This window comes from Saccopteryx bilineata, chromosome 2 (genome assembly GCF_036850765.1).
Source record: "Saccopteryx bilineata isolate mSacBil1 chromosome 2, mSacBil1_pri_phased_curated, whole genome shotgun sequence".
Classification (NCBI taxonomy): Eukaryota; Metazoa; Chordata; class Mammalia; order Chiroptera; family Emballonuridae; genus Saccopteryx; species Saccopteryx bilineata.
In genome coordinates, this window is record NC_089491.1 from 206,342,979 (window position 1) to 206,369,228 (window position 26,250).

General features: G+C 39.6%; 1 protein-coding gene across 2 annotated transcripts; it reads right to left on the reverse strand.

Moving 5' to 3' along the window:
• Positions 1–59: 59 nt before the first annotated feature.
• BTG3 (BTG anti-proliferation factor 3) lies at positions 60–24,374 on the reverse strand. 2 transcript variants are annotated; one of them, XM_066259088.1, is made up of 5 exons: positions 24,140–24,374; positions 20,488–20,665; positions 16,436–16,573; positions 5,050–5,257; positions 60–728 (listed from the first exon to the last, which is right to left on the reverse strand). In XM_066259088.1, exons 2-5 carry the CDS (start codon positions 20,658–20,660, stop codon positions 486–488), a joined length of 762 nt encoding a protein of 253 aa, XP_066115185.1. In that variant the 5' UTR covers positions 20,661–20,665; positions 24,140–24,374; the 3' UTR covers positions 60–485. The 2 variants fall into 2 exon arrangements, with proteins under 2 accessions (XP_066115185.1, XP_066115186.1); XM_066259089.1 differs by lacking the exon at positions 24,140–24,374 and adding an exon at positions 23,968–24,119.
• Positions 24,375–26,250: the final 1,876 nt, after the last annotated feature.

Sequence of the window (26,250 nt, forward strand, 5' to 3'; positions counted from 1 at the left end):
AGTAAAGTGAAACATGCTTTGCTTTCTTCCTTTTTCTATGCACAGAAGAGCAGCACATATTGTCATGTCCCAAACCTTTTATTTGCAACTACATAATTTCACACAATTCTTCTAAATAACGACATAAAATATATTTCCTTGTATACAAATAACTTACATACTCTCCATAAAGTAAACGCTCAAAGGTGCTAGAACAGATTGTCCACTCCTACAGTGTTCTTGTATCCAACAGAATTGATGCACAATATATAAATACTCAAGTCCAATATTTAAAAACTCAGGCACTTGACTAACTTGAATAAAGTTTCTCAAACTATAATCAGTGTATCTAAAGTGCATATATTTCTTAGAAAGATTAGTCTCAATAACTTCTCTATAAAAATAAGTCTGATGGTTTAACCCATCTAACTTTACTACTATGAATATGAACTTGAATACGTAGGCAGGTTTGTTCTGCCTTCTCTCACAGAAACAATCAAAAGCATCTAGTGAGGTGTTAACATGTGAGGATTAATCCAGTGATTCCGATCACAATGCATTCCAGGAGGAGGGACCCATGTTACTGGAATTGGGCGATATGGTTGTTTACTCTTCCTTCCCTGATGTGGATAGCCAAACGGAACAGGAGGAGGGAAGTGACTCTGATGCCCATTCCCTCGGTACATTCCTGGCTTTTTTCTGGGCAAAGGGTGCCACATTGGAAGAGGTGGAAATATCAGTTCTGAAATCTGTAGAAAGAGAAAACAGTAAGTTAATTCAAAGAGAAAATTAGTCATGTATATAAAAACTTAGTGAGTTTCCAGATTCCTCACGAAAGAACAAAATCACTCACCCGCAACCTGAAAAGGGACACTTCTATGGTTGTCTAAATACAGGGTGGGGCAAAAGTAGGTTTTCAGGTGAGTATGCAAAACATAAGAATTTATTCTTATATTACTTATTAATTTTTATATTATTTTATGTATAAACTATAAATCTATTTTTGCCCCACCTTGTATGTTAAAAACTTTGTATCTAATAGGTGATTATTCAGTCTTTTTTGAATAAGTGAAAATAAACTGAAACAATACTCTGAAGCAACCAGAAAAGATCAAAACACAGAATGAATGGGAAGTTTGGGATGGGCAAAGATTTCTTCCAGAGGACACACACACAAAAAAAACCCCCAAAAAATTTTGATAAATTTAACTTCATCAAAATTATTACAGCTCTCCTTTCTTCTAAAACAGCGGTTCTCAACCTGTGGGTCACGACCCCTGTGGGGTCGAATGACCAAAACACAGGGGTCGCCTAAAGCCATCGGAAAATACATATTTTATTTAGAAATGTATTGTATAATAAATATGTATTTTCCGATGGCTTTAGGCGACCCCTGTGTTTTGGTCGTTCAACCCCCGCCGGGGTCACAACCCACAGGTTGAGAACCGCTGTTCTAAAAAGTCAGATGTAGTGTAGTTTTTATGTTTAGATCTATAACCCATCTCAAATTAATTTTCTGTGTATGGTATCAAATAGCAGTTAGGTTTTTAAAAAATATGTAGATTATCCAATTGTTTCAGTACCATTTCTTAAAGACTTTTCCTATCAAATTGCTTTGGTACTTCTATTTAAAAAACGACGAGACTGTATATACGTGGGTCTGTTTCTGGATTCTACTCTGTTACATTAATATATTTGTGTATCTTTAAACCATTACTATCTTCATACACATAATGGCTTTTTTATTAGTGTGAGGCCTTCAACTTGACTCTTTTACATTTAGAATCAATTTGTCGGTTTCCAGAAAAAGCCTTTTTTTTTTAATTTAGAAATTAAATTTAATGGGGTGATATTGGTCAATACAAATAGCCTTTTGAAATTTTGATGAGTTCACTCTACAGATCAGTTTTGGGAAAAATGTCATAATATTCATTTCTTAATTAGTGGAGAGTTATCTCTGGGGGACCCTTCATAAAACAGACTCCTCAGAAACAAATTCCAGGCAATTTAACAATTGTACCATATTTCCCCACTTATAAGACAGACTTTTTTCAAAAGATTTGGGGTCTAAAAACTGCGTGCATCTTATACAGTGGTTGTAAATTTGTTTTACTTGCATTTCCTGCTTTTTCGCATCTGTTTTTGTACTTATTGTCAAAGACAGTGATTCGTCATCAGACACAGATAAGGACAAGCTAATGGACGGGAGTTTTGACAGTGATGAAGAGTTGTATGAATTTTATAATAAATAAAACTTGAGTTCAAAAACTTTATGTAATACATTTCCCCCCAAATTTCAGGCCCCAAAATTAAGGTGCGTCTTATACACGGGAACGTCCTATACATGGGGAATTATGGTAATTTGTAGTAAATATCATACAGAGGAAAAAGGGATGCCCAAAATATTTAAGGCAAAGGTCTTAAAAATATCAAAAGCCTGACCTCTGGAGGTACAGTGGATAAAGCATTGACCGGGAATGCTGAGGTTGCTGGTTTGAAACCCCAAGCCCGTCAAGGAGCAACATACAAGCAGCAACTATTACAAGCTGATGCTTCCTGCTCCTCTCCCACCCTTTCTGCTCCTCTCTTCTCATAAAGCAATAAAAATCTTAAAAAAAAAAAAAATACAGTAATATCTAAAATACAATGATTACATTATTTAAGCTATAAAGGAAATCTCAGAAAAAATACAAATGGTAATGAATATCTCCATGGAAGGGCACAGGACTCTAGTGGTTGCAGGAAGAGGGAAGACTTGTCATTACTATACTGTTATACTGTCTGATGTTTCTAAAAGCAGGTGCATGTTACTTTATAATGCACACATGCATACACCCCTAAACATGATTATCTTCAGAACTAATCTTCCTCTGAAGCTTAGGAAGGATAATTCAACTGAAAAATGAAATGAGAAGTTAAAAACTAAATTATATTGAAAGAATATAAAAAAAATAAAATAAATAAAAAATAAAAAAATATTATATATATGTATGCTGAATTAGGTTTAGTTTTTCATACTCAAAACTCTAATAACTGATTTCTCACTAATTAAAATCTAAATTTTCATTTCAGTCCCAATCCAACTCTACCATAAACTTGGTATGTTTCATTAGGTCTGATTAAGGCCAAATTAATAAAAATAATATTATATTTAAAAGTATACAGGCCCTGGCTGGTTGGCTCAGTGGTAGAGCATCAGCCCAGGATATGGATGTCCCAGGTTTAATTCCCAGTCCGGTCTCACAGGAGAAAAGCAACTTTCTGATTCTCCACCCCTCCTTCTCCCTTCTTACTCTCTCTCTGCCTCGTGCAGCCATGGCTCAGTTGGAGCAAGCTGGCCCTGTGCACTGAGAATGGCTCCATGGCCTTGTCTCAGCTGCTAAAATAGCTTGGTTGCCAAGCAATGAAGCAACAACAGCCCCAGTTGGCAGAGCATCACCCGGTAGGGGGCTTGCCAGGTGGATCCCGGTCAGGCACGTGCAGCAGCCTCTCTCCCTCCCCGCTTCTCTCTTAATTCAAACAAATAAATAAATAAAACTATACAGTTGATCCTTCAACAATACAGGGTGGAGACTTAGATGTACCGACCCTCCAAAAATTGATGTATTAACTTTTGACTCCCCCAAAGCTTAACTAAACCAGTTGTCCCTTGGTACCTGCAGGAGACTGGTTCCAGGAATCATCTCCTCCCCAAGATACCAATATCTGCAAATGCTCAAGTCCTCTATATAAAATGGTGTAGATAATATATACAGTTGACTGTTCACATCACTGAATTCATAATCTCAGATAGAAAATAGTATGGGTATTTATTGGGAAAAAAAAATCCACCTGAACTGAACTCACAGTCCAAACCCATGTTGTACATGTACAGAATAAGGCTCAACTCAAAAGATTTCTTTAAATATTGGACTTTAAAATATCTTTTCTATTAAAAAGTACTGTTGTTAAGAATTTTGCTGGCTATGGCCAATTGGCTCAGTGGATAGAGCATTAGCCAAGCATGTAATGTCCCTTGCTCAATCCCTGGTCAGGACACACATGAGAAGTGACCATCTGCTTCTCTCCCTCTCTCTCTCTCTCTCTTCCCTTTCGCAGCAGTGGCTTGATTGGTTTGTGCGGCCCCAGGTGCTGAAAATAGCTTGGTTGATTCCAGCATTGGTCCCATACAGGGGTTACCAGGTAGATCCGGTCAGGTACATGCATGAGTCTGTCTATCTCCCCTCCTCTCACTTAAAAAAAAAAAAAAAAAAAAAAAATATATATATATATATATATATATATATATATATATATATATAAAATATTACATATTTTGCTGCCTGACCAGTGCTAGTGTAATGGATAGAGTGTCTAATGGGACACTGAGGTCCCAGTTTTGAAACGCCAAGGTCATCAGCCTGAGCACAGGCTCACCAGTTTGAGTGTGGGATCATCGACATGATTCCATGGTCACTGGCTTGGCTGGAGCCTCCCCAATCAAGGCACATTTGAGAAAACAATCAATGAACAACTCAAATGCCACAACCATGAGCTGATACTTCTTATCTAACCCCCTCTCCAAAAAAAAAAAAAAAAAAAGAAAAAAAAGAAACACCAACCTCTTAAAAATTAGAATTTTTCTAAGTATATTAAATGTTCTTTGCCATGTGGGCATAAATAGTAAAAAACTGAACATATCCTATAAATAAGTGCATGCACAGTAGCTATATAACTTTAAACAAGAGAGTTAAACCCAAAGGTACAAACTGGAAGTGTTAAAGACTAAAAAAAAATAAGTAACTATTACTGAATATAATAAAGGATTTTTAAAACATCAGGAATGTTTATCACCACATCCCACCCCCCACTTCTTTGCCGTACTCTTTAAAATATATTTATCCTACCTATCAAGAAGCAAAACAGAACTGTGATAAAGTGACTCAGGATGCCTATTTACATGTCAGAGGAGCAACTTTCATGTGCAAAGGCAAGAATACAGAATCACAAATTAGAGAAACGTTGAGCCAAATTAAATGACTTGGCAAGTCCTGCTCACAGACCTTCACTATGAAGCTGTTTCATGGTTACCTGGTATAAGGGGCTTGGGGGTGCAGTCACCAAACTGGATTTCACCTCTACCTCTTTACTTGTTTCTTCATCTGAAGAGGAGGATCCCGAATGATAATCAGAAGTAACTTTATCAAGGGCCCTGGTAACTTTTTTGGAGATCTCATCCTTGTTCTCATCCTCATTTTCAAAGCTGGCAACAATGAATGCATTGTTTTTTTCTCCATACCTATGAATAAAAAAACCCCAAAACCTTACAGACCTTAAAGTCACATCAGCAAAGCAAGAAATGGCCAAGCCCTGGCCAGTTGACTCAGCAGTACAGTATCAGCTGGGCATGTAGATGTCCTGGGTTTGATTCCTGGGTCAGAACACACAGGAGAAGCAACCATCTGCTTCTCTTCTCCTCTCCCTTTTCTCTCTCTCTCTCACTCCCTCTCCCGCAGCCATGGCTCAATTGGTTCAAACACATTGGCCTTGAACACTAAGCATGGTTCCATGGAGCCTCCACCTCAGGTGCTAAAAATAGCTCGGTTGTGAGTATGGAGTCAGATGAACAGAGCATTAGCCCTGGACTGGGGTTGCCAGGTGGATCCCAGTCAGGGTGCATGTGGGAGTCTGTATCTTCCCTATTCTCACATAAAAAAAAATGTCCTTAAAAACAATTAAACTTGCGGGCGTGGTTTTGAGAAGGGTATAAGGGGAAAAAATTATGATGGACAAAGACTTGACTTGGGGGGTGAACACACAACAGAGATGTATTGTAGAAATGAATGACTGAAATCTACATAATCATCATTATCCAGTGCCACACCAATAAAATCAAATTAAACTAATCTGGACACATCATTGGTACAAGACAAAGAAACCTTCCCAGAACTTGATCCTATATATACACAGTACCCTACACTAGGCTCTATGCCAACAGGCAGGTCACAACTTTTTACTTCTGGTCTATTTAACTACAAATAAAAATGACTATCCTCCCTCCCAATTTTCTTTCCTATTGCCTCCTAATAAAAATAGGTTTAATTCTTATTTAAAAATTGAGAAATTTTACATATATTATATCAAAATGGGCTGTATGGTAAAATCTTCTAATGCAGTGGTCCCCAACCCCCGGGCTGTGGACCGGTACCAGTCTGCAGATAAAAATAAATAACTTACATTATTTCCGTTTTATTTATATTTAAGTCTGAACGATGTTTTATTTTTAAAAAATGACCAGATTCCCTGTTACATCCATCTAAGACTCACTCTTGACGTTAGTCTCGGTCACGTGATACATTTATCTGTCCCACCCTAAAGGCCCGTCTGTGAAAATATTTTTTGACATTAAACTGGTCCGTGGCCCAATAAAGGTTGGGGGACACTGTTCTAATGTACTTTTACCTAATTCCTGTAATGTAGACCCTAATAATTCAAATCACAAGTCAACTATACTGCACAGAAAAATTAAGAGAATATTTCAAAATGAATATGAAGCGAGAAAATATCCCCTTTTTCTGAGCAGTACATATATTTCCTATGAGATTCTTTCAGCATGATTAAATAAAAGCGGAGGCCTGTTTCTGACATCCACACTGACAAAAATAAGAACTGAGGCAACTGTTTAAGGTTAAAGGAAACAAAAAAAAACTGTTGAGGAAATAAAGGAGTTTTGCTTGAATTATGCTGCTTACCTCACTGAGATTTCTAGGTTAAGTGCTCACCTCTTGTTTTAAATTTTATTTTTTTGACAGAGACAGAGTCAGAGAGAGGAACAGACAGGGACAGACAGACAGGAAGGGAGAGAGATGAGAAGCATCAATTCCTTGTTGCAACAGCCTAGTTGTTCATCGATTGCTTTCTCATATGTGCCTTGACTGGGGGCTACAGCAGAGCGAGTGACCCTGTGTCAAGCCACCAACCTTGGGCTACAAGCCAGCAACCCCACGCTCAAACTGGTGACCTTGGGGCTTCGAACCTGGGTTCTCCGGGCCCGAGTCTGACACTCTATCCCCTGTGTGACCACCTGGTCAGGCTCATTTTAATTTTTTTTAAAAAGTGTAACAAACTTTTTTAACCTCCTAAAACATTTTTAAAGTCTTGATCTAAAAAAATAATTGTCGCCTGACCTGTGGTGGCGCAGTGGATAAAGCGTCGACCTGGAAATGCTGAGGTCGCCGGTTCGAAACCCTGGGCTTGCCTGGTCAAGGCACATATGGGAGTTGATGCTTCCAGCTCCTCCCCCCTTCTCTCTCTCTCTGTCTCTCTCCTCTCTCTCTCCTCTCTAAAATGAATAAATAAAATAAAAAAATAATTGTCATAATACGTAACCTTGGCTGTTGGTTACTAAAAAAGGAGAAAGGACTCTGCAAAAAGGGAAAATGGCACAATGAACAGTAAAGCTTGGAGTCTTCATTCAGAGAACAAAGAAGAAACTCACAAATTTATTTTAGTAGATCATACAACATAAACACTATGAAACAATTTCTAGTAAGCACTGGGACAAAGGAAAATGTCAAGTATTTCTTACACAATATGTAATTAAAAGTTAGAAAGACAAAGTGATTCTAAGCTTAGAAAATATAAATACAACTTCAATAAAAGGTTAACTATAATTGATGTCAATTAATTTGTTTTCTAATAAGCTGTCTCAACTTATTTCTAAAGATCTCTACAATAAAGTAAAAGGCCTAACTGCAAGTTATACAGAAATCAAGTAGCCTCCGAGGTTGTGTCTTTATATACAGTAGGTGTTATGTCTTCCACTTGCAAAGGCTGAAATGGGTGATAAACGCTAACTAAATATGGTGCATTAACTCCTATTTTCAGGTAAATTCAAAAAGTTGCTACAGGATGGCAGAAAGATCACTGGGCACATTTCTGGTACTGGCTCTGCCATTAACTAGCTCTGGGGTGAGGAGTAAGTCATTTAATCTCTTCAGGCCTCAGTTTCCTCATATGTGCTGTGTGAAGAAACTTAGCGAGTTGGAGACTGGTTGGTATTCAGTTGGTGATTCTTCTTAGTGTAAGATACCTGAACAGTTGGGGCAAGTTCCTCACAACACAGAATTCATGTATAATTAATTGCAAGTTTATTTAGCCTAGGGTTTTAACAATGGAAATTTACCCTCTGTCCTCTCCAGGATTCCAAGACAAGCAAATCTTTATACAATCAAGGGTTAATTCAGATGTTAAGGTCAACATTAACAATGAGTTTAGGCCTATCTTCAATTTTGACCACTGATGGAGTCAAAATTCAAGCAAACCAGAAAGACAGGAAATTTGAGAAAAATCCCTGCCCTATAGAAGCAGAAACCTAAATCAAGGGCAGACATCTAATGATAGAAGGATGATCAGCTGTATTAACTCAGACTTCTCTGACATGCAAGTTCAATCAGGTTCTGCATTTTTCCCTTTATAGTATTTTGGTATCAGTGCTCTCCTCATGGTTAGTGAAGCTGCTTACCATATTATAGTATCATTAAAATGTGCAATTAATTTCTTGGTGTTGGGCAAATAGGTTTGTAAAATTTGTCATTTTTATTGTTAAAAATGGTGTGCTTGCCCTCAGAGCAGGCAGTTGATTGCAAATTGCATTCCTGCTTGGGAGGGGCCATTGTTTTGCTAATGTTTACTGGAGGAGGGGGTCTTTGTGGGCCCAGGCAGTTTAGCAGGGAGAGTGGAAAGAATGCGCAGGGTGCTGAGGAACAAGCCAGTTATGCAGGGAAAGAGAAGGTGTGCATTGGGCAAATAAGTTTGTAAAATTTGTGTTATTTGATTTTGCTCGTTTTTATAGTTAAAAATGACGCTGCCCAGGTGATACTGTTAATTACCTTCCTGTGTGGAAAGGGCCATTGTTATGCTAATGTGTGCCAGAGGAGGGGTCTTTGTGGGGCCCAGGTAGTTTTTTAGAAGGAAAATAGAAGCCAAGATGGAAGGGAAGGAGAGAGAAACCAGTATTGCACAGTAAGAAGCCATGTTGGCAGAGGGGGAACCAGAGGTGACTTAGACTGGTGGTGGCCTTTGATTCTAGGAAAAACTGGAAAAAATTCTCCTGGATGTGGAACTGGAGAATATGTGAGTGGATTTTGGTGCCCTGTGTGGTTTTACTCACTGGCTGGTTGCGAGGCTAGAGTAAAGGAATGGCCCACCATTTTTTGGCTCCACTGTTTCATTACTGTCTGCCCGATCTAATGGGAATCTGCATGTGAATGGCCATGATGGCAAGACTACTGGGGCATACAGATGGGGAACCAGAGCGTTGAGGGGCTTTGCGAGCTTCGCTGAGACTCGTGGGGCCTTTGATTCTAGGAGGAGCCAGCGAAGATTCTTTTGGTTGTGGAACTAAAGAATGTGTCAGTGCTTTGGGAGCCCTGAATAAAAGGGAAGGGTTTTCCTTGCCTGTTTGCTAGTTGGCCCATGCGAGACTTTAATAAAGGAATGGACCAACATTCTTTGGCTCCATTGTTTCTTTACTGTCTGCCCGAATCCAATGTGAACCTGCATGGCCACAACAGCAGAGGCCCCTGATCTTACACTTGGAATTAAAGACCATAAAAATTATTTTTCTAAAACAGGTATATAAATACAGTGGTACCTTGAGATACAAGCAGACCAACATATGAATTTTCTTAAGATACAAGCTGCAACTCAGTCCATATTTTTGTTCGAGATCCGAGCGAAATTCCAAGATACGAGTCGGAATCAACTGGTCGTGCTTCAGCACTTTCTAATGACACTTGTTTGTCACATTTCCGTAACATTTTAAAAGGCAGGCAAAAGCAAACCTCTTTGGATAGATTTTTATTCAAAAGTCCTGCAAGTGAAAGTGCCGAAAGTGCAGCCAAGAAGGGAAAAACAGGTGATGATTAAATGAAAAATACATAATGTTAAGCTTAAAGTTAAGAAAGTGCACTTTTTAAAATTAAGTTTTTGTGGTTTCATTTTAAGTAAAGAAAGTGCAGTTTTAGTTTTGTTTAAAGTAAAGAAAGTGCAGTTTTAGTTTACGGGTCTACAGTGCCTGCATCCCTTCCTCCTTCTCCGCCATTCACCTGTTAGCCGCACTCATGTCTCCAAGATAAGAATACAGTACTAAATAACACTGTTTTCTTTTATTTCATATATTTTGTTATGCATTGGCAAAGTATATATGTGTGTTTCTTAATTAAAAACGTCTCTTTTCATAATTTAGGATGGTTTAGGGATGTTTCACAGGGCTGGAATGGATTAAATCTATTTCAGTAGTTTTAAATGGGGAAAATTTGTTTGATATTTGAGTTGACTGTCTTACGAGCTCAGTTACAGAACGAATTAAACTCATATCTTAAGGTACCACTGTATGTTGAGTAGGTAATAACTGGAAAGATTTGTTACCTACTCTGTATTCTCTGAAATATTTCCCTAAGTAATAACCATTTTAAATATACAACACCACACCCTTCCCAAATTTTATCCTAATGTAGTAAATCAGACTATAAGAATGTTCTTCTCTTTGAGTGCATTTCAATATTTTTCATAATCTTAGTCTCCAGTAATCACTGACTTATTAGTTTTAATGACTTTCAGATATTTATTCAATTATATAACTAAGTGCTAGATCGTATTTAATTTTCAGAATATTTCTTTCCAGTTTTGGTCCAAAAGCACTAATCACTACCTCAATCACTAATTCTCTTTTGGGGGTTGTTACAAATAAATGAGAACCCCATATTATGCCTGACCAGGCGGTGGAACAATGGATAGAATATTGACCTAGGATGCTGAGGACCCAGGCTCGAAACTCCAAGGTCCCAGGCCTGAGTGTGGAGTCACAGGTTAAAAGGTCATTAGTTTCACTGGAGCATTCCCCCCATTTCAAGGCACATAAGTGAAAGCAATCAATGACAATTAAGGTGCCACAACTATAGTTGATGCTTCTCATCTCTCTCCCTTCCTGTCTGTCCTTGTCTGTCCCTTTGTCTATCTCTCTCATTTAAAAATAAATAAATAAATAAAGAGAATCCCATATTCTGAGGATTATTTCTACCCATGAAAAAAAGAAAATCACATCACAGTCAATATTTGCCAAAATTTTAGTTATATATAAAAAAAAGGCTACTGAGTGTAAAGATTGTATTAATCAGTAATTTTTCATTATCTGGCATCAGGTACAGCTTTTATTTTCAGGTGCCAGATTTACCGGTAGTTAAAGATTTCAAATAAGTATGTCCAAGATGTTTATATAATTACCCATGTTTAAAATACTGTTAGACAGAAACTTTTTCCTCATGATATAAGATCACTGTATTAAATACTCATTATTTGACTGTATAATAATATATTTGTACCAACTCTTCAGCTTTTTTGCTCCCACCTCTGCATCAGGTGACCTTTTTTTGTAGCTTGACTACTGTGAACCTTTAGAATGCTGCTTATAGTTTATTAGTTGAAAACCTTACAACTAAAGAAATATGTTATTAAATAATTAGTCAATCTGGACCTAAGTGCAGGCCTAATCAAAAATGTAAATAGTTCAGTGTAGTATTTGAGATACCTACTGCTTTCATACTGAGGTCTTCTGCAAAGATTCTGTGGCCAAAGTCTACAAAGTCTGATCCTGGCTTCAACTGAGCATTTAGTACCAGAATCTAAAATTGTTTTACTTTCTTGGTCTAAAATTTGAGACATCTTGCTCTTCCTTTTCCTAAGATGCTGGAGAAATCTACTACTACCTACACCTGGATTCCCAAAGCAACAGCTCATACCAATATCTTATAACATGCAGCTCCAAGGCAATCCAGAAAATTCTGTGAACGAATACCATGTACACTGCACGGAATGTGTAGATACTCCAGTACTCTCAGCCTTTTGCATAGTGCATTTTCACCAATGAAATAAAAGCTGGTTTTGCATCTCATTTGCATAATTGAACAACTCTCTTTGACTTGTCGTTTACTTTACTGATCGTTTAATAAAAAAAAAATCAAATGTTTTTTTTATCACTTCATTTTCATTTTGAAATATCTTCTAATTTTTGTGAGCAGTATATTTTTTTGGTCACAACATGTCTTCACCTCTACTTCCATTGTTGGAAATTAGGTCAAAGGCTATTATTATGTACATTTGGAACATACTGGAGTGACGTCACGGAAATGGCGCCGTGAGAAGCGCGTCCGACAGCTCTCCCCTAAATCACAACAAATTTATCAACTAGAAACAGAAAAATTTATCCTCGGAGCATTCCGGAGTTCCACACAAACTGAAAGCAAAAGGACTGTTATCACTTGAATCTGAGAGACGAGGGTGTGGAGGAAGCTACCACAGCGACGCTCATTCAAGCCGCCAGGGAGTGCGCCCGCGTGCTATCAATAAGACCACCCTCAGATGCCGATAAGAAAGAGGAAATCGAATATTATGGATACAAAAGAAAGAGAGGTAACACAAATAGATGTGGAAAAATCTATGGAGAAAAGACTTAACATATTGGAAGCCTTGGAGCTAAATGACAGAGAATTTAAAATAGAAATCTTAAAAATACTCAGAGATATACAAGAAAACACAGAAAGGCAATATAGGGAGATCAGAAAACAACTCAATGAACACAAAGAATATATTACCAAGGAAATTGAAACTATAAAAACAAATCAAACAGAAATGAAAAACTCAATTCACGAGCTGAAAAACGAGGTAACAAGCTTAGCTAACAGAACAGCCCAGATTGAAGATAGGATTAGTGAAATAGAAGACAAACAACTTGAGGCACAACAGAGAGAAGAAGAAAGAGACTCAAAAATAATAAAAAATGAGAAAGCCCTACAGGAATTGTCTGACTCCATCAGAAAGAATAACATAAGAATAATAGGTATATCAGAGGGAGAAGAGAAAGAAAATGGAATGGAGAATATACTCAAACATTTGGAACATACTAAGGCTGCACTGTAAAGCATCTTTCTACTATAGTCAACAGGTGAATTACATCTCAAAATTAAAGAGAAATACCCTAAAGCAGTGGTTCTCAAAGTGTGTGCCCTAGATTTCCAGTTGTGCCTTATGGTATTCCAGAGAAATATGTGCCTGTTGGGGACCAAAAAACCAACAGGATTTTTAGAGTTTAGATTTTTGAGAGACAGAGGTGTGGGGAATTGGCTGTAAGCTGACAGTCTGCCCAACCCCTCACTTGCCTAACTAGGTTGCAAAAGGCTGTGGTGCTGGATTGTTTACACTACCTCCTCCGCATGTTCCCCAAAGATGTTTCTTCTATCCTTTGGTGTGAAGTTAAGATGATATGTAATGGTGGAGGTTTTCTGCACTTGGTAAAATTCTTGGGTTGCCTTGGAAACGTGACCAGAGATCTCACTGATTTGCTAATGGCCCACTTTGCCCTATAAATAAAGCAAGATGCGGTTTTGGAGCGAGCTTTCTTCTTGCCAGCAGCAATTACAGGGCCCTCCCGATCCTGTATTTTCTTAATTCCACACCATTCCCACTCAGGACCTGGAATTACTAGCTGGGCTGGTTCACGGCATGTCCCCAGATATAAAAGTAAATATAGTCACCCTATTATACTATTTCATTATGGAAATACTGCTCTTTTTGTTACATCATTATTATATTTATTATTAACACACATCATTATATTATTTTTAGATAAATACACCCAAATAAAATGGATAGATTTCTCAAAAAGAAGCGTGATATTGAAGAACCTGATTCAGGAAGTGAGCAAAAGTTAAGTGTAAATAAAATAGGACGTGAAGGCTGACGGGCAGAATTTAATTTATAGCATTTTCCATCACTTAACACTGAACAATACAACTGGATTAAAAACCCATTCATGCTTCAAGTGATTTTAGTTTAACATTAACAGAAGAAGAACTAGCAGCTGTATCCACTGATGGTGGATTGATGATTAAACACAAGGAATTGTCTCTTGAAGCCTTTTGGATTTCTATAAAAGAATATCTAAAAAAGATTTGAACATTTTACTACAATTTTCAACATCCTATTTATGTGAATTAGGATTTTCTACCCTCAACACAATTAAGAGTAAAAAGAGAGGAATTCTTCAATATTCAAATATATGCCCAAACATTGAAGAAATTGTTAGGACACATCAGGCTCATGTTTCTCATAAACACAAGAATGAAAAAACTTAACACATTCATGCCAGGACCTGCCGAATTTACTAAATCTTACTAAGAATGTATCTATATATATAAAAAGATAACTTTTTGTCGTTTTTTATTTTTTAACCTTTTTTTTATGAATTCTAAAAAGCATAACTCAAAAAATGTAACATAAAAATGTTTTTTAATGTCAGAATAAATTTAATTCTGTTGTATTTATTTCGTTTAATTACCATAAAAGCATGCTTGGACTTTATGTATTTTTTTCTTTAATATTTGACTTAATTATTATAACATTTCTCAGAAATTTGTATATAGTGCGCCTACAATTATTTGTAGGATTTTAAATGCGCCCCGACTTCAGAAAGTGTGAGAACCACTGCCCTAAAGGAACAGTTGTAGAAATTACTCACAAGGGGTCCAAGTATCTATTCAGTCTTTCCTGCCTGGAACCATTCTTCCCATCCTGTCATTTAGTCAAATGTAAGTCATCTTTCAACTAGCTAAAGTATCACCTACTCAGTAGTCTCCTGACGTGGCAGAGCAGTAATTTTCTCTACTGTGCCATCAACCACTGCATTTTGTACATATTTCTATTGTAACACAAATCATACTTTACTATAATCTGCTTATTCTTTCTCCGTTTTTTTATAAAAAACTTTACTGATTTTTTGAGTTTTAGAAAAATAAAAAGGGGAGAGACAGAAAGAGAAACATCCACTTATGCATGCACTCATTGGTTGATTTTTCTTTCTCTTTTTTTTTTTTTTTTTTGACAGCGAGAGAGTCAGATAGATGGACAGACAAGTATCAATTTTTGGTTGTGGCACCTTAGTTGTTCATTGATTGCTTTCTAATCTGTGCCTTAATGTGGATGAGAGGTTACAGCAGAATGAGAGACCCCATGCTCAAGCCAGCGACCTCGGTGTTTCGAACCTGGGTCTTCTAACACTCTCTTCACTGTACCACCGCCTGGTCAGGCCACTGGTTGATTCTTTTATGTGCCTTGACAGGGGATCAAACTCACAACCTCAGCGTGTCAGGACAACACTCTAATCAACTGAGCTATACCTGGCCAGGGCCTCTTTCTTCTAATTTATTATACCTTGAATTACCTGAAAGATAAATGACACTTTCGATTTGAAAAATGCCACAACTAAGAATGCCTGGCCCACAATGAATGTCTTTAGAATGAGTGAAGTATTATTAGATTTCAGACCAAATACTTAATTTTTACAATTCTGCTCATTAGGGGACAAAAAATAATTTCCATTATGAAAACAAAACCATGAAAATATCTGTCACTGAAAAATCAAAAAGGGAGGCAAGAGTAGAAACAAACAGAAACAGAGACCAAAAAAAAGTTATTATTCAGTATTATTTGGAATTAGCCTCTTCCCAAATTTGAAGAGAAAGACAAGTGCACCACCAATGAAAATAAGACATCTGACCTACAGCAGTCTACAAGTCTAGTTTTTACTTCTTGGTTTACAATAAACTTTTGGCAACACTCTAGAAAAACCCTGCCCAGTCAGTTTCTGAGTTTCTTTAGCTATAAAACAGAAATGTAATCCCTTCACTATCACCTATAGAAAAGTACTTTTGAAAAAGCCAAGCAACAGCCTGACCAGGCGGTGGCGCAGTGGATACAGCCACTCCGCATGGGACTGGGACTCAGAGGATCCAGGTTCGGAACCCAAAGGTTGCCAGCTTGAATGCTGGCTCATCAGCTTGAGCAAGGCGGGGCTGGCTTGAGTGTGGGATCATAGACGTGAGCCCATTGTCACTAGCTTGAGCCCAAAGGTTGCTCACTTGAAGCCCAAGGTTGCTGGCTTGAGCAAAGGGTCACTCGCTCTGCTGTAACCCCCCACCCCAGTCAAGGCACATAAGAGAAAGCAGTCACTGAACAACTAAGGTACCTCAACAAAGAATTGATTCTTCTCATCTCTCTCCCCTCCCGTCTGTCTGTCCCTATCTCTGTCAAAAAATTAAAAAAGAAAAGAAAAAGCCAAGCAGCAAACTTCTGGCCATGAAGATACACGGTAGGCCCTGGACAGGTGGCTCACTGGATAAGGGTCATCCCGGTGTGTCAAGGTCGCAGGTTCAAACCCCAACCAGGGCATATACAAATGCAATCAATGAGTGAACTAAATGGAACAACTACATGGAACAAGTTGATGTTTCTCTTCCTCTCTCTCCATCTCAAATCAATTGGGTTGGGGTGGGGGAGATACACAGGCAGGCAGTACCTGAAAGAATTTCATAATGTAAATTCCAGCATGGTAATCAATTAGCCACCAAATTTAAAAACTCACCGACAGCACACCTCACATGGGTCCACCCACAGGGTGAGTTCCTTTGGCAAGCCCAGGTCACTGTATAAGATGCAGCTGTTCTCACAGGCTTTTAAGACATCAGGATCAACTCTCTGAAACTTATTGACACGAATGCATCTACAACAAAGTAATGTTAATAGCTTTAATTAAATCATAATCATAAGCTTCGTTTTATCTTTTAAAATTTGCCAATGTAAATTTAAAAAAAAATACTTTGGCAGAGAAGTCAGGAGTGTCTATCTTAAATAGATAATAAATGTGAAAAAAAGGCCAAGAAGCAGTATCATCAACAAGACTACCCTGTCTGGTAAAAAGAAAAGGGCATCTGTGTGATGCCCAGGGATATCATTAAAACTGGCTCTACTTCATTTTACCCAGAAACTATTCAACCTAACATGTACATTACATGATCAAGGAATATAAAAGGTGCATGAAATTACTTAGAGCTCAGAAGGTAAAAGTTTTAATAGGCCAAGTTCATATGTAACAAAACCTCCAACAACAAAAAAACTCAACTGTTTCAAATAATATTTAGAAATTCTTATGACAAATTTTGATCTGTCATTGCCTTACTTATACATCCCAGGCAATAAAATAAGTATTAAGAAAGATGTCCTTTGCCTTACTTCTACCTGTTCTATAAAAATAGAATTAGTCAAGGACACAAAACCATTCATACTACATACTTAAGATTTAAAATATAATCCCAAAGTGTTATTGGTTTATTTCCTTTAACTTCTATTATGCAAGGGTTTTCTTTATTTTTAATAGTTGTCAAAAGAAATTTTAAAAATTTCTAAAACAATAGAACGTCTGTTCCATTATTTTTCAACCTAAGAAATACATCTACCAGACAGAATGTTCAAAGACAGCTCCCAGTACAAATGCAAAAAAGCATGTTAAAATAAGCATTCTGCTTACATTGAGAAATTGTAGCTACAATGAAAGTATTTATTGCCAACAACTAAGAAATCACTTAAGAGAACCCAGGTTTTAGTACTAGTCCTAGTACTTTATTTATTGGATGTCAAGCCATTTCACGGCCCAAAGCTCTAAAATGTGAAAAATACAATGTAAATGACAAATAGTAATTATACCATAAATACAATGACATCAACAGAACATGCCAATTAAATTTTTTAAGTTAAATAATTTTATTAGTTGATTTGTATTTTCCTTTTAGACAGTGAAGAAGTTCTCATATTAACAGTTAATATGAATATCTAAATAATAAGAATGCAGTAGACCCTTGAAAAACACAAGTCCGAATAGCATAGTTCCACTAACAAATTTCTTTCAATAATTTTCTCTACACTATTTTCAAACTGCCATTTGGAGTCTGTGGATACAGCAAGGCTGACTGTATGCAATGATCTATGCCATTTTATGTAATAAAAGAGCATCTGTAGATTTTGATATCTGAGGAGAGTCCTAGAACCAATCCCCCACGATACTGAGACAACTTAAATATTGGGAAATGTCAAAAGCATATGTACATTTTCAACTGTGCAGGGGTCAGCACTCCTAACCTCTCTGTTGTCCAAGGTTCAACTGTAATTAACAACTCTTTCTGCACATTAACTCTTTAGATTTTCAGAATGATCCTGAGTTAGATACAAAGAGAATTTGAGTAACTTGTCTAACATCACACAAATAAAAAGTGGTGAATCCAGGGTTCAAATCCAGACCACTATACTCCAAAGTTCATCTTATTTAGTAGCATCCTATTTTGTCTGAACCTATCTTACATGATCATTAACGATTTAGCAACTTCAGAGTGAAAAAAATTCTATAGCATATAAAATGCTCTTTGTTCCTTTCTATAGAATAGTCCTATATTACACATTCTAATGTTGTATAGGTTGATTTGAAAGTCCCATGTGCCCTAGAAACAAGAGTTTAAGGGTAAGGAGAAATCTTAAGATACTGTTTCTGTTATGTACAATGAGAGTGATATAGGCTCTAAGCTAAAAATATATATATAAATATAGATGCTTAGAAGTTCTGCTGCAATGAAATTTACATACCTTACATATTTTATGCTGTTTTTCACTCTATATCGTTAACTACTTATCCATTAACCACTCTTCAAAAATAGGATTTTAAAAGTTGCAGAAAAATAGTCATCAATTACTTAATGTTACCAATTTAGTTCTTTCCCAATTTTTGTAATTAGAAAGTATAAGAAACATCCTTATTCATATATATTTGTCTTCATTTCTGATTATGTTTCTAGAATAGATTTTTAGGGAACTTACTGTTCTAGAGTATGAATATTTTTACAGATCTTGATAATAATGCCAAATTGCCCTCCAAAAGCATCTTATTTGTATATACTGCAGAGAAACAATTATAATTTATAAAGACTTTAAGAAAAAACTCTTTCAACCTACTCTATCGGTTGACCAGTATACTAATTCTGGTTAATGCTATAGTCCATTCATCTTTATGATACTAACAACTCACTGTTACGTCTAAAAGTTTTCTGCCTCAAAGATAGCTTCAAAATGACTTAATGATACTTCTGATCACATGCCAATTTAATCCTGTTTGGCTTTTTTCCCTCAAGTTTTTAGAAGTAATGGAAATGAAATTATACACTGTCTGACCTTTAAGCATTTACTTGACAGTGTCTTTTTCAGTAATAGTACAGTGGTTTGACACTTCCGTAAGCTTTCGTCCAATGTCAATTACATCCCTGTAAAAGTCTCAACAGCTCTAACTCACAAAAGCTGTTCACTCTATCAGTAATGAAGATGTGCAGAAAAAAAATTAAGAGAATCAAGTGATAAGATAAGAAATAACTTCTGTCTGCTTTATAAAGAACATTCACATTTCTACTTTAACTCATTCCATTTTCTAAATTACCAGGAAACCTCTCTGGGTAAAAATGAAGGGGAAAATACATTGATCATTTTCATTCTTTTCTTTTCAATTGAATACCCACTCACCTGGCTTTTAGCTAATGAGAAATAAATCACATTTTTACCTTTCATATAGATTCTTGGAATGGTCTTGCACTTGCAAGAACTTAATGACTGAAAAGGAAGACCTTTTTACATGACAGCAAAGAAGTGCTGGTTTGTGGAGGAAACTTTGGGGGCAACAGTATGCAAAAATAAAAGAATTTTTGTAATCATGACAGCCCACAACTGTTCCACTTTTATTTTTGTGGCTACATCCACAAATGGGGCAAGGTTTGACAGACCAGTTCAGCAGAACGTTCTCAACCTAGGTTCCTGAGAGGTCACATCAAACCTAGGGAGTGAGCATGCTAGGACATGTTCTGCAGAGTCTGCCCTTCTTTGCTTTTAAGTTGTAAATATAACTTATAAACCCAAGTACAAAAGATAGCTGCAAGTGAGAATTACTTTCCTTCTCAGAGCCAAAGTAGTGGTCACACCGATGTGCAGAAAGTCCGTAAGAATTTAGGGCTAATTAGACCCGAGTTCAAATATCAGAACTAGTATTTACCAGCTGTGGATCTTAGGTAAGCTACTTTCATCTATAAATTAGTAAGAGTGATGTCTACAATAAAAGAATTATTCATATTATAAATTAATCCTGTCAAGAACATAGCAGGTGTCAAATAGTCTTAGTTTCCATTTGCCACAAAATATTTTTTTTGAAAAAACATGTAACATGTAATTTACTTCAATTCAAGGAGACTCATGTCCCTCAACTTCTACCATGCCCATTTATGGGTGAGAGCTTTAGCAGTTCTCTAGATTGTGAAAAACTCCAAGCACCTATGATAGAGAGAGGAATGCACTCAAACAGAAGCCACAAGAAGACTAATTCTTAGGAGCCTCCAGTACTGGCTTTCCAAATCAAGAAAGAGGGACTCCAAAAACAAACACATGTGTTTGAAAATAAGGAAAAATGCCAAGACACTCAGAGTTCTGTATTTTGCACATAAACTACGCGAGGCATGGGCTGGATCTCCTTCAGTCCTTTGGCCCTGCACTCATTTCAGGACCCGATTAGCCTCTTCACTTAGTCCAGTCCAACTGTCCAATCTAATCCTTTACCTGTAAGCCTGTCCTTTGGATGGTTTTTCAGGATACCAGTGATTTTTATATTTTTCTTGCAGTATCAGAGTCAATTTCTCAGCAAACCTCTCAACTGCCTCTTTTTTCAACTTATCATGTTTTCGAACTAGCCTTGTGAAAAAGAAGACAACGGCAGCTATTTCGTTCTTCATCTTTCCTGCAAAGATAAAATATTTTTCTCAAAACAAAACATAAAAACTGTAAGATAAAACTGCAAAATATCCCTCCTTACAGCTCCCCTTCCTCTTTACAATTTTATCTTGTTTGACTGGCTCATCTGAAGTAGAGAATTATTAATTTATACCATAAAGACCTTATAAAATACTGTTTATGAATCTTATCACTCAGCTCTGAAGAAATTCAAATTCAGTTTCAAAGAGATCACATCAAATTGCTCCTATTGTTTTAAAAAAAATCAGAAACATAAGTACTATAATGTCAGTATATAGTTTTTACTAAATGTGTCAGTATCTAGCTACAATAACTCAAGTTTAAAATTCTGTGAAATAATTTGAATTTTAAAACAAAAAAGTTCACTTTAAAATTCACTACTGTAGAAAACAGTTTGGTGTTCCTAAAAATGTTAGACATAGGTTACGATACGACCCAGGAATTATTCTCCTAGCTACATACTCGATAAATGAAATCACATGTCCACTAAAACTTGTACACAAATGTACATAGCAGCACTATTCATAATAGCCAAAAGATGGAAACCCAAATGTCCATCAACTAATGAATGAATCAAGTGTGGTATATATAGGCAATGGAGTATTATTCGGCAACAAAAAAAAAGATGTACTGATACACGCATGGGTTCACATGGGTGAACTTTGAATACATTATGTTAAGGGAAAGAAGTACATCCAAAAAAAAGTATAATTGTATAATTACATTTATATGAAATGTCCAGGGGCCCTGGCCAGTTGGCTCAGTGGTAGAGGGTGGGCCCAGCGTATGGATGTTCAGGGTTCAATTCCTGGTCAGCACAGAGAAGAGAAGCAACCACCTCCCTCTCCCTCCCTCCGCCTTCTCTCTCTCTTCTCCTCTCCACAACAAGTGGCTTGATTGGTTCCAGCTATGGCCCCAGGCAGGGTTGCCAGGTGGATCCCAGTCCAGGCACATGTGGGAGCCTATCTCACTATCTCCCCTCCTCTCACTTAAAAAAATAAAAATAAAATGTCCAAAACAGGCAAATCTATAGAGAAAGCACATTAGTGGCTTAGAGGAACGAGGGATGGAGAAAAACAGGGAGTGACGCCAATGAGAACAGGGTTTTTCTTTTTGAGGTTATAAGCCCCGAAATCAACTGTGGTTAACAGTTGTAGGACTCTGTGAATATACTAAGAATTATATGGTACGGAAATTATATTTCCATAAAATATGCTATATACAAAGAAAAAAGAAGTCAGTATGAAGTGGAAGTATTCTTTCAGAACAGTGATAAATTTATCTAAAATAAGACAAAAAAGAATGGCTCTATCAGAACATGTTTGAGAGAATGGAGACATCTGAGATCTTGCTTCCCAGCAATTGTCAGGTTTTGGCTCAAATAAACCTACAAAAATTATCTTAAAGAATAAAATGAAAATTCAGTCATCTACAGAAAAATCAAACCAAAAGAAATAATCAGAGATTTAGCTGCGTTTTGGAAATGTCTCAAGGAGAATTCTTTAAATGGCAGATCTGATTTATCACTGATTAATCCATAAAGGCAAAATCAACCCTATCCGAGGATTGTTTTGATGTTTATTCTGTCTTTATGCGATGAGCTCACTCATTTGGCTGCTGTAACTTGGAGTTATTCAGACCCTGCATTTACTAAGCACCATCACCTTTTTCCAAGCCATTTATTAAAGACTTACAGCCTCAGTTATGTTTAGTATAAAACCTAACCTGACAGTTTGTGTTCTCGTACACCCAAAAAATAAAGGTGATTCGGTTAGCTCCCTTTTTCTCTTCTTAAACCTGCTCTTAAAAGTACCTCTTCATAGTATCATTCTTCTACTCCTTGTACAAATTCAAACAAGGGATCTCACTGTGAAATAAATTCTATATAGTTATCTGAGAGGCGCGCTGGCAGCCCTAGCCACCCTGATCCTGGATGGGAAGACTCCCAAACCTTCCTCCTGGAATCCTAGAATGCCAAGTCCACTTTCTATGGCCAGGTGCACCGGGGTCTAGGCTGCACACCAGTGTGCAGGCACACACAACCCTGGCCCTCCACAACTGCTGCGCAGCCTTCTCCTGAAAAAATGTGAGCCATTTCCATTTTATAAAGCTATACTTACATGCAACCACGTTATGACTGAAAGAAAACCTGAAATTTAATACACGGTTCAGGACAGAAGCTGCTGATGGAACTACATTAGCTAACTCCACTCCACCACACAACACAAGGAACCACACTTCAAGAAATGTACCAAATCCTTAACTAGATCATTTTCATTTATTGAATTTGCCAACTATGTTCTCCATATCTGAGTTTGGGATTTTGTTTTCTTTTTGCTGTTTCATATCAAAAATGAACGGAAGGAAATAACCACTTAGTGGCTGCTGTCGGTTTTAACACAAGATGAGTCATACGAAATTATTTTTATTTTCAGTTTGAAGGCATGATGCCTGGACGAGCCGATAAACCTACCCCCCAGTCTTCCCTAGGAGTACCAGAAGGTAAACTGGGGCTTCTTCCCAGTCAGTAGGAGGGGAGCCCCGAGCAAGGCCCCACAGACCTCAGGCGCGGCAAGGAAGCGGCCGTGATGCTCCCCCCGCCCACACTCGGAGCACAGAGCTCCCATTTTAAACCTCGCAGGTGACGTCACCCGGGACGTCGTCCAAACCGGGGCCGCTCCTCAAGTTGTACTTTGTTCCGAGGCTCCGGCTCCCGGGGGCGTGCGCGGGGCCCGGAAAAGCGCCTGGCCATCCCGGGGGCGTGCGCGGAGCCGGGAGGAATACCGGCCCTGGCTGCCAGGAGTTTGTAACTTTGTACTGTTCCCTGCCTTGTAACGAAAAGCTGATCGGACCGTTTCTAGAAACTACCTCCTCCTGGACGTCCCCAAGGTGGAGACAGCGGGTCCTTGGCGGTGGCGGAGCGGCGCCGCGGGGACACGGGCCCGGGAGGGGCCTTCGAAGCGCCCCCTGCCCCCCGTTCAGCCCTCGCACGCCTCCGCCCACGCCGCCAGAACATCCTGCAGTCGGGGCTTTCCCCCGAGTCCGGGGCCGGGCGCCGCCCCCACGCCGGGGCCTGGCTCGAGGACCGGCTCCCCGCAGGCGCGACCCGCGGACATCGCGGGTCCGGGGCCCCAAGGGACGCACTACACCGAAGGGGAGGCCGGGGCGAGGAGGCGCGAGGCAGCCGCCCACCCTGAGGGGAAGGTGCGGCGCGGTGAGACATGGCAGGAGCCGCGAGGCGGCGTCTCCTCCGTCCCCGTCCCGCCCAGGATCCCGCGGAAACCTCACCGGCCGCTCGGCGGCACCCAGCCCTTCCTTCGCGCTGAGCCGGAGCCGATGCAACCGGGGTCGATCCCGCACTCCTCTCGGCTTCCGGCGCACCTCCCCACAGCGAGTCTCCGACGTGGCCGCAGGGCGCCACGAGCACCCTCCCCCGCCGCCCCCAGCTCGGTCTCCTCACCACGGCCGCCGCGCTGGGGCCGCAGCTTTGGCGACCCCGACTGGATCCGCGAGGGGAACCAAGGGCGCCGCCGCAGGGGGCCGCTGCTGGCGGCAAGGAGCGCAGCAAGCCTGGTAGCGCTCGTGCGGTTTCCCCGTCGTCGGGTTGGCAAGCGCGCGCTGAGAGGGCCGGCGGCAGACGAGCGCCAGCAGCCAGCGCGGCCGGAGGGAGCACGAGGCGCCGAGCCGGAAGAGGGGCGGGGCGATGACCCGGGAAAGGCTCGGCGCCGCGTGGGATGGGCTCGCGTGCCTGGGGGCGGGGGGTGTGGGCGTGGCTTCGTTGTGAGCCCGCCCCCGAAACCTGGGCCGCGACTCACTGGATGCAGACCTTCCAGTCAGACGGCGAGGGTAACGCAGCGACGGGGCGGATACTTGCTTTGAAGACTGAAACCGTCTCCTTGCAGCAGTCTTCAGGGGTCGCGCGCCATGTCCCTGGGCTGCCTGGGCATTGCATTCCCTCTTTGGTCTCTCCTTGCCCCTCTGCACCCTGACATCCTCTGTCTAGGGAGTGCGAGTTCTAGATCCAGCGCTATGGAGCTCCATTTCTATATCCTAGGGCTTGAGGGGTGGAGGAGCTGGGGGCGATACGGACCAGACAGAAGGGAAACTGTTCAGGGGCTGGCCTTCGACCTTCTTGTTGTCTTAACTGCGAGCACTCCAGCTGTACAGCCGCCACGTTATATTTTCTGTTGTTCATAAGGCTTAGTTGGGCCTTCCCCTGACTGAACAGATGGCCCTCTCTGAGACGGCACAGCTCCCTTTTGCCCGGTGTGTCCCACCGGGCCTGGCATTAAGCACGGGATCTTGCATGACGGAGGGGCTTCCGGGATGTTGGCTGAATAAATGCAAGCATGAGAGCTCAGGCTTGCTGATTCTGAGATACTTCTATTCAAGGACTTGCTGGAGACAAAGCTTAATCTTTAAGCAAATGCGAATGTGGAAAAGGTACATTAACCTTCTGAGGAAAGAAAGAACATCTTTCAACCTTTTATATTGAACTGATACCATGGTACTCGTTTTGTGAAAAACTATAATGCAGCAAACAGGCCCCCAAAATACGAGGCATTTCTACTTTTTAAAAACAAGAGGCCCTGGCCGGTTGGCTCAGCGGTAGAGCGTCGGCCTGGCGTGCGGGGGACCCGGGTTCGATTCCCGGCCAGGGCACATAGGAGAAGCAGCCATTTGCTTCTCCCCCCCCCCCTCCTTCCTCTCTGTCTCTCTCTTCCCCTCCCGCAGCCAAGGCTCCATTGGAGCAAAGATGGCCTGGGCGCTGGGGATGGCTCCTTGGCCTCTGCCCCAGGCGCTAGAGTGGCTCTGGTCGCGGCAGAGCATCGCCCCTGGTGGGCGTGCAGGGTGGATCCCGGTGGGGCGCATGCGGGAGTCTGACTGTCTCTCCCCGTTTCCAGCTTCAGAAAAATACAAAAACAAACAAACAAAACCACAAGAGATCCAGTTTTTACTTTAAAAAGAAATTATTGTTTTTAGAGAGGAGAGAGAGAGACAGAAACATCAATTTATTGTTTCAATTATTTTTGCATTAATTAGTTGACTTTTGGTGTATCTGGTCTCCAACCAACTGAGCTACATGGCCAGGGCTCATTTTTCACTCTTTCTGACTAAAACATGTTGTAAATTACTCAGGAAATGATTGTTCAAGTTACAGAGTGACCAGATTCCTCATGGCCCACTGGACCTTGGAGCATGTTTTCAGTCCAGTTTTAGGAATATTTAAAAATTGTATTACTAACATTATTGATTATAGCCTATTAGCAATTCAAAACAATATTTTTATAGCAAAAGTAAATATACAATGCCAAGACCTGGTACAATAAACTGTGTGTGTGTGTGTGTGTGTATGTGTGTGTGACAGAGAGAGAGAGAGAGGGACAGATAGGGATAGACAAGAAAGAAGAGAGATGAGAAGTATCAGTTCTTCATTGCGGCAACTTAGTTGTTCATTGATTGCTTTGTCATATGTGCCTTGACCAGGGGGCTATAGCAGAGCAAGTGACTTCTTGCTCAAGCTAGCAACCGTGGGCTCAAACCAGTGACCTTTGGACTCAAGCCAGAGAC

Bases quoted from the DNA above. Each gene is read 5' to 3' on its own strand.
- BTG3 (XM_066259088.1), bottom strand. From the start codon at position 20,660: ATGAAGAACGAAATAGCTGCCGTTGTCTTCTTTTTCACAAGGCTAGTT. The intron at 16,574-20,487 runs GTAAAGGATTAG...ACTTTGTTGTAG, and splicing joins TCCAAAGGACAGGCTTACAG to ATGCATTCGTGTCAATAAGT. The intron at 729-5,049 runs GTAACCATGAAA...CTCTTTCTACAG, and splicing joins CCCCAAGCCCCTTATACCAG to ATTTCAGAACTGATATTTCC.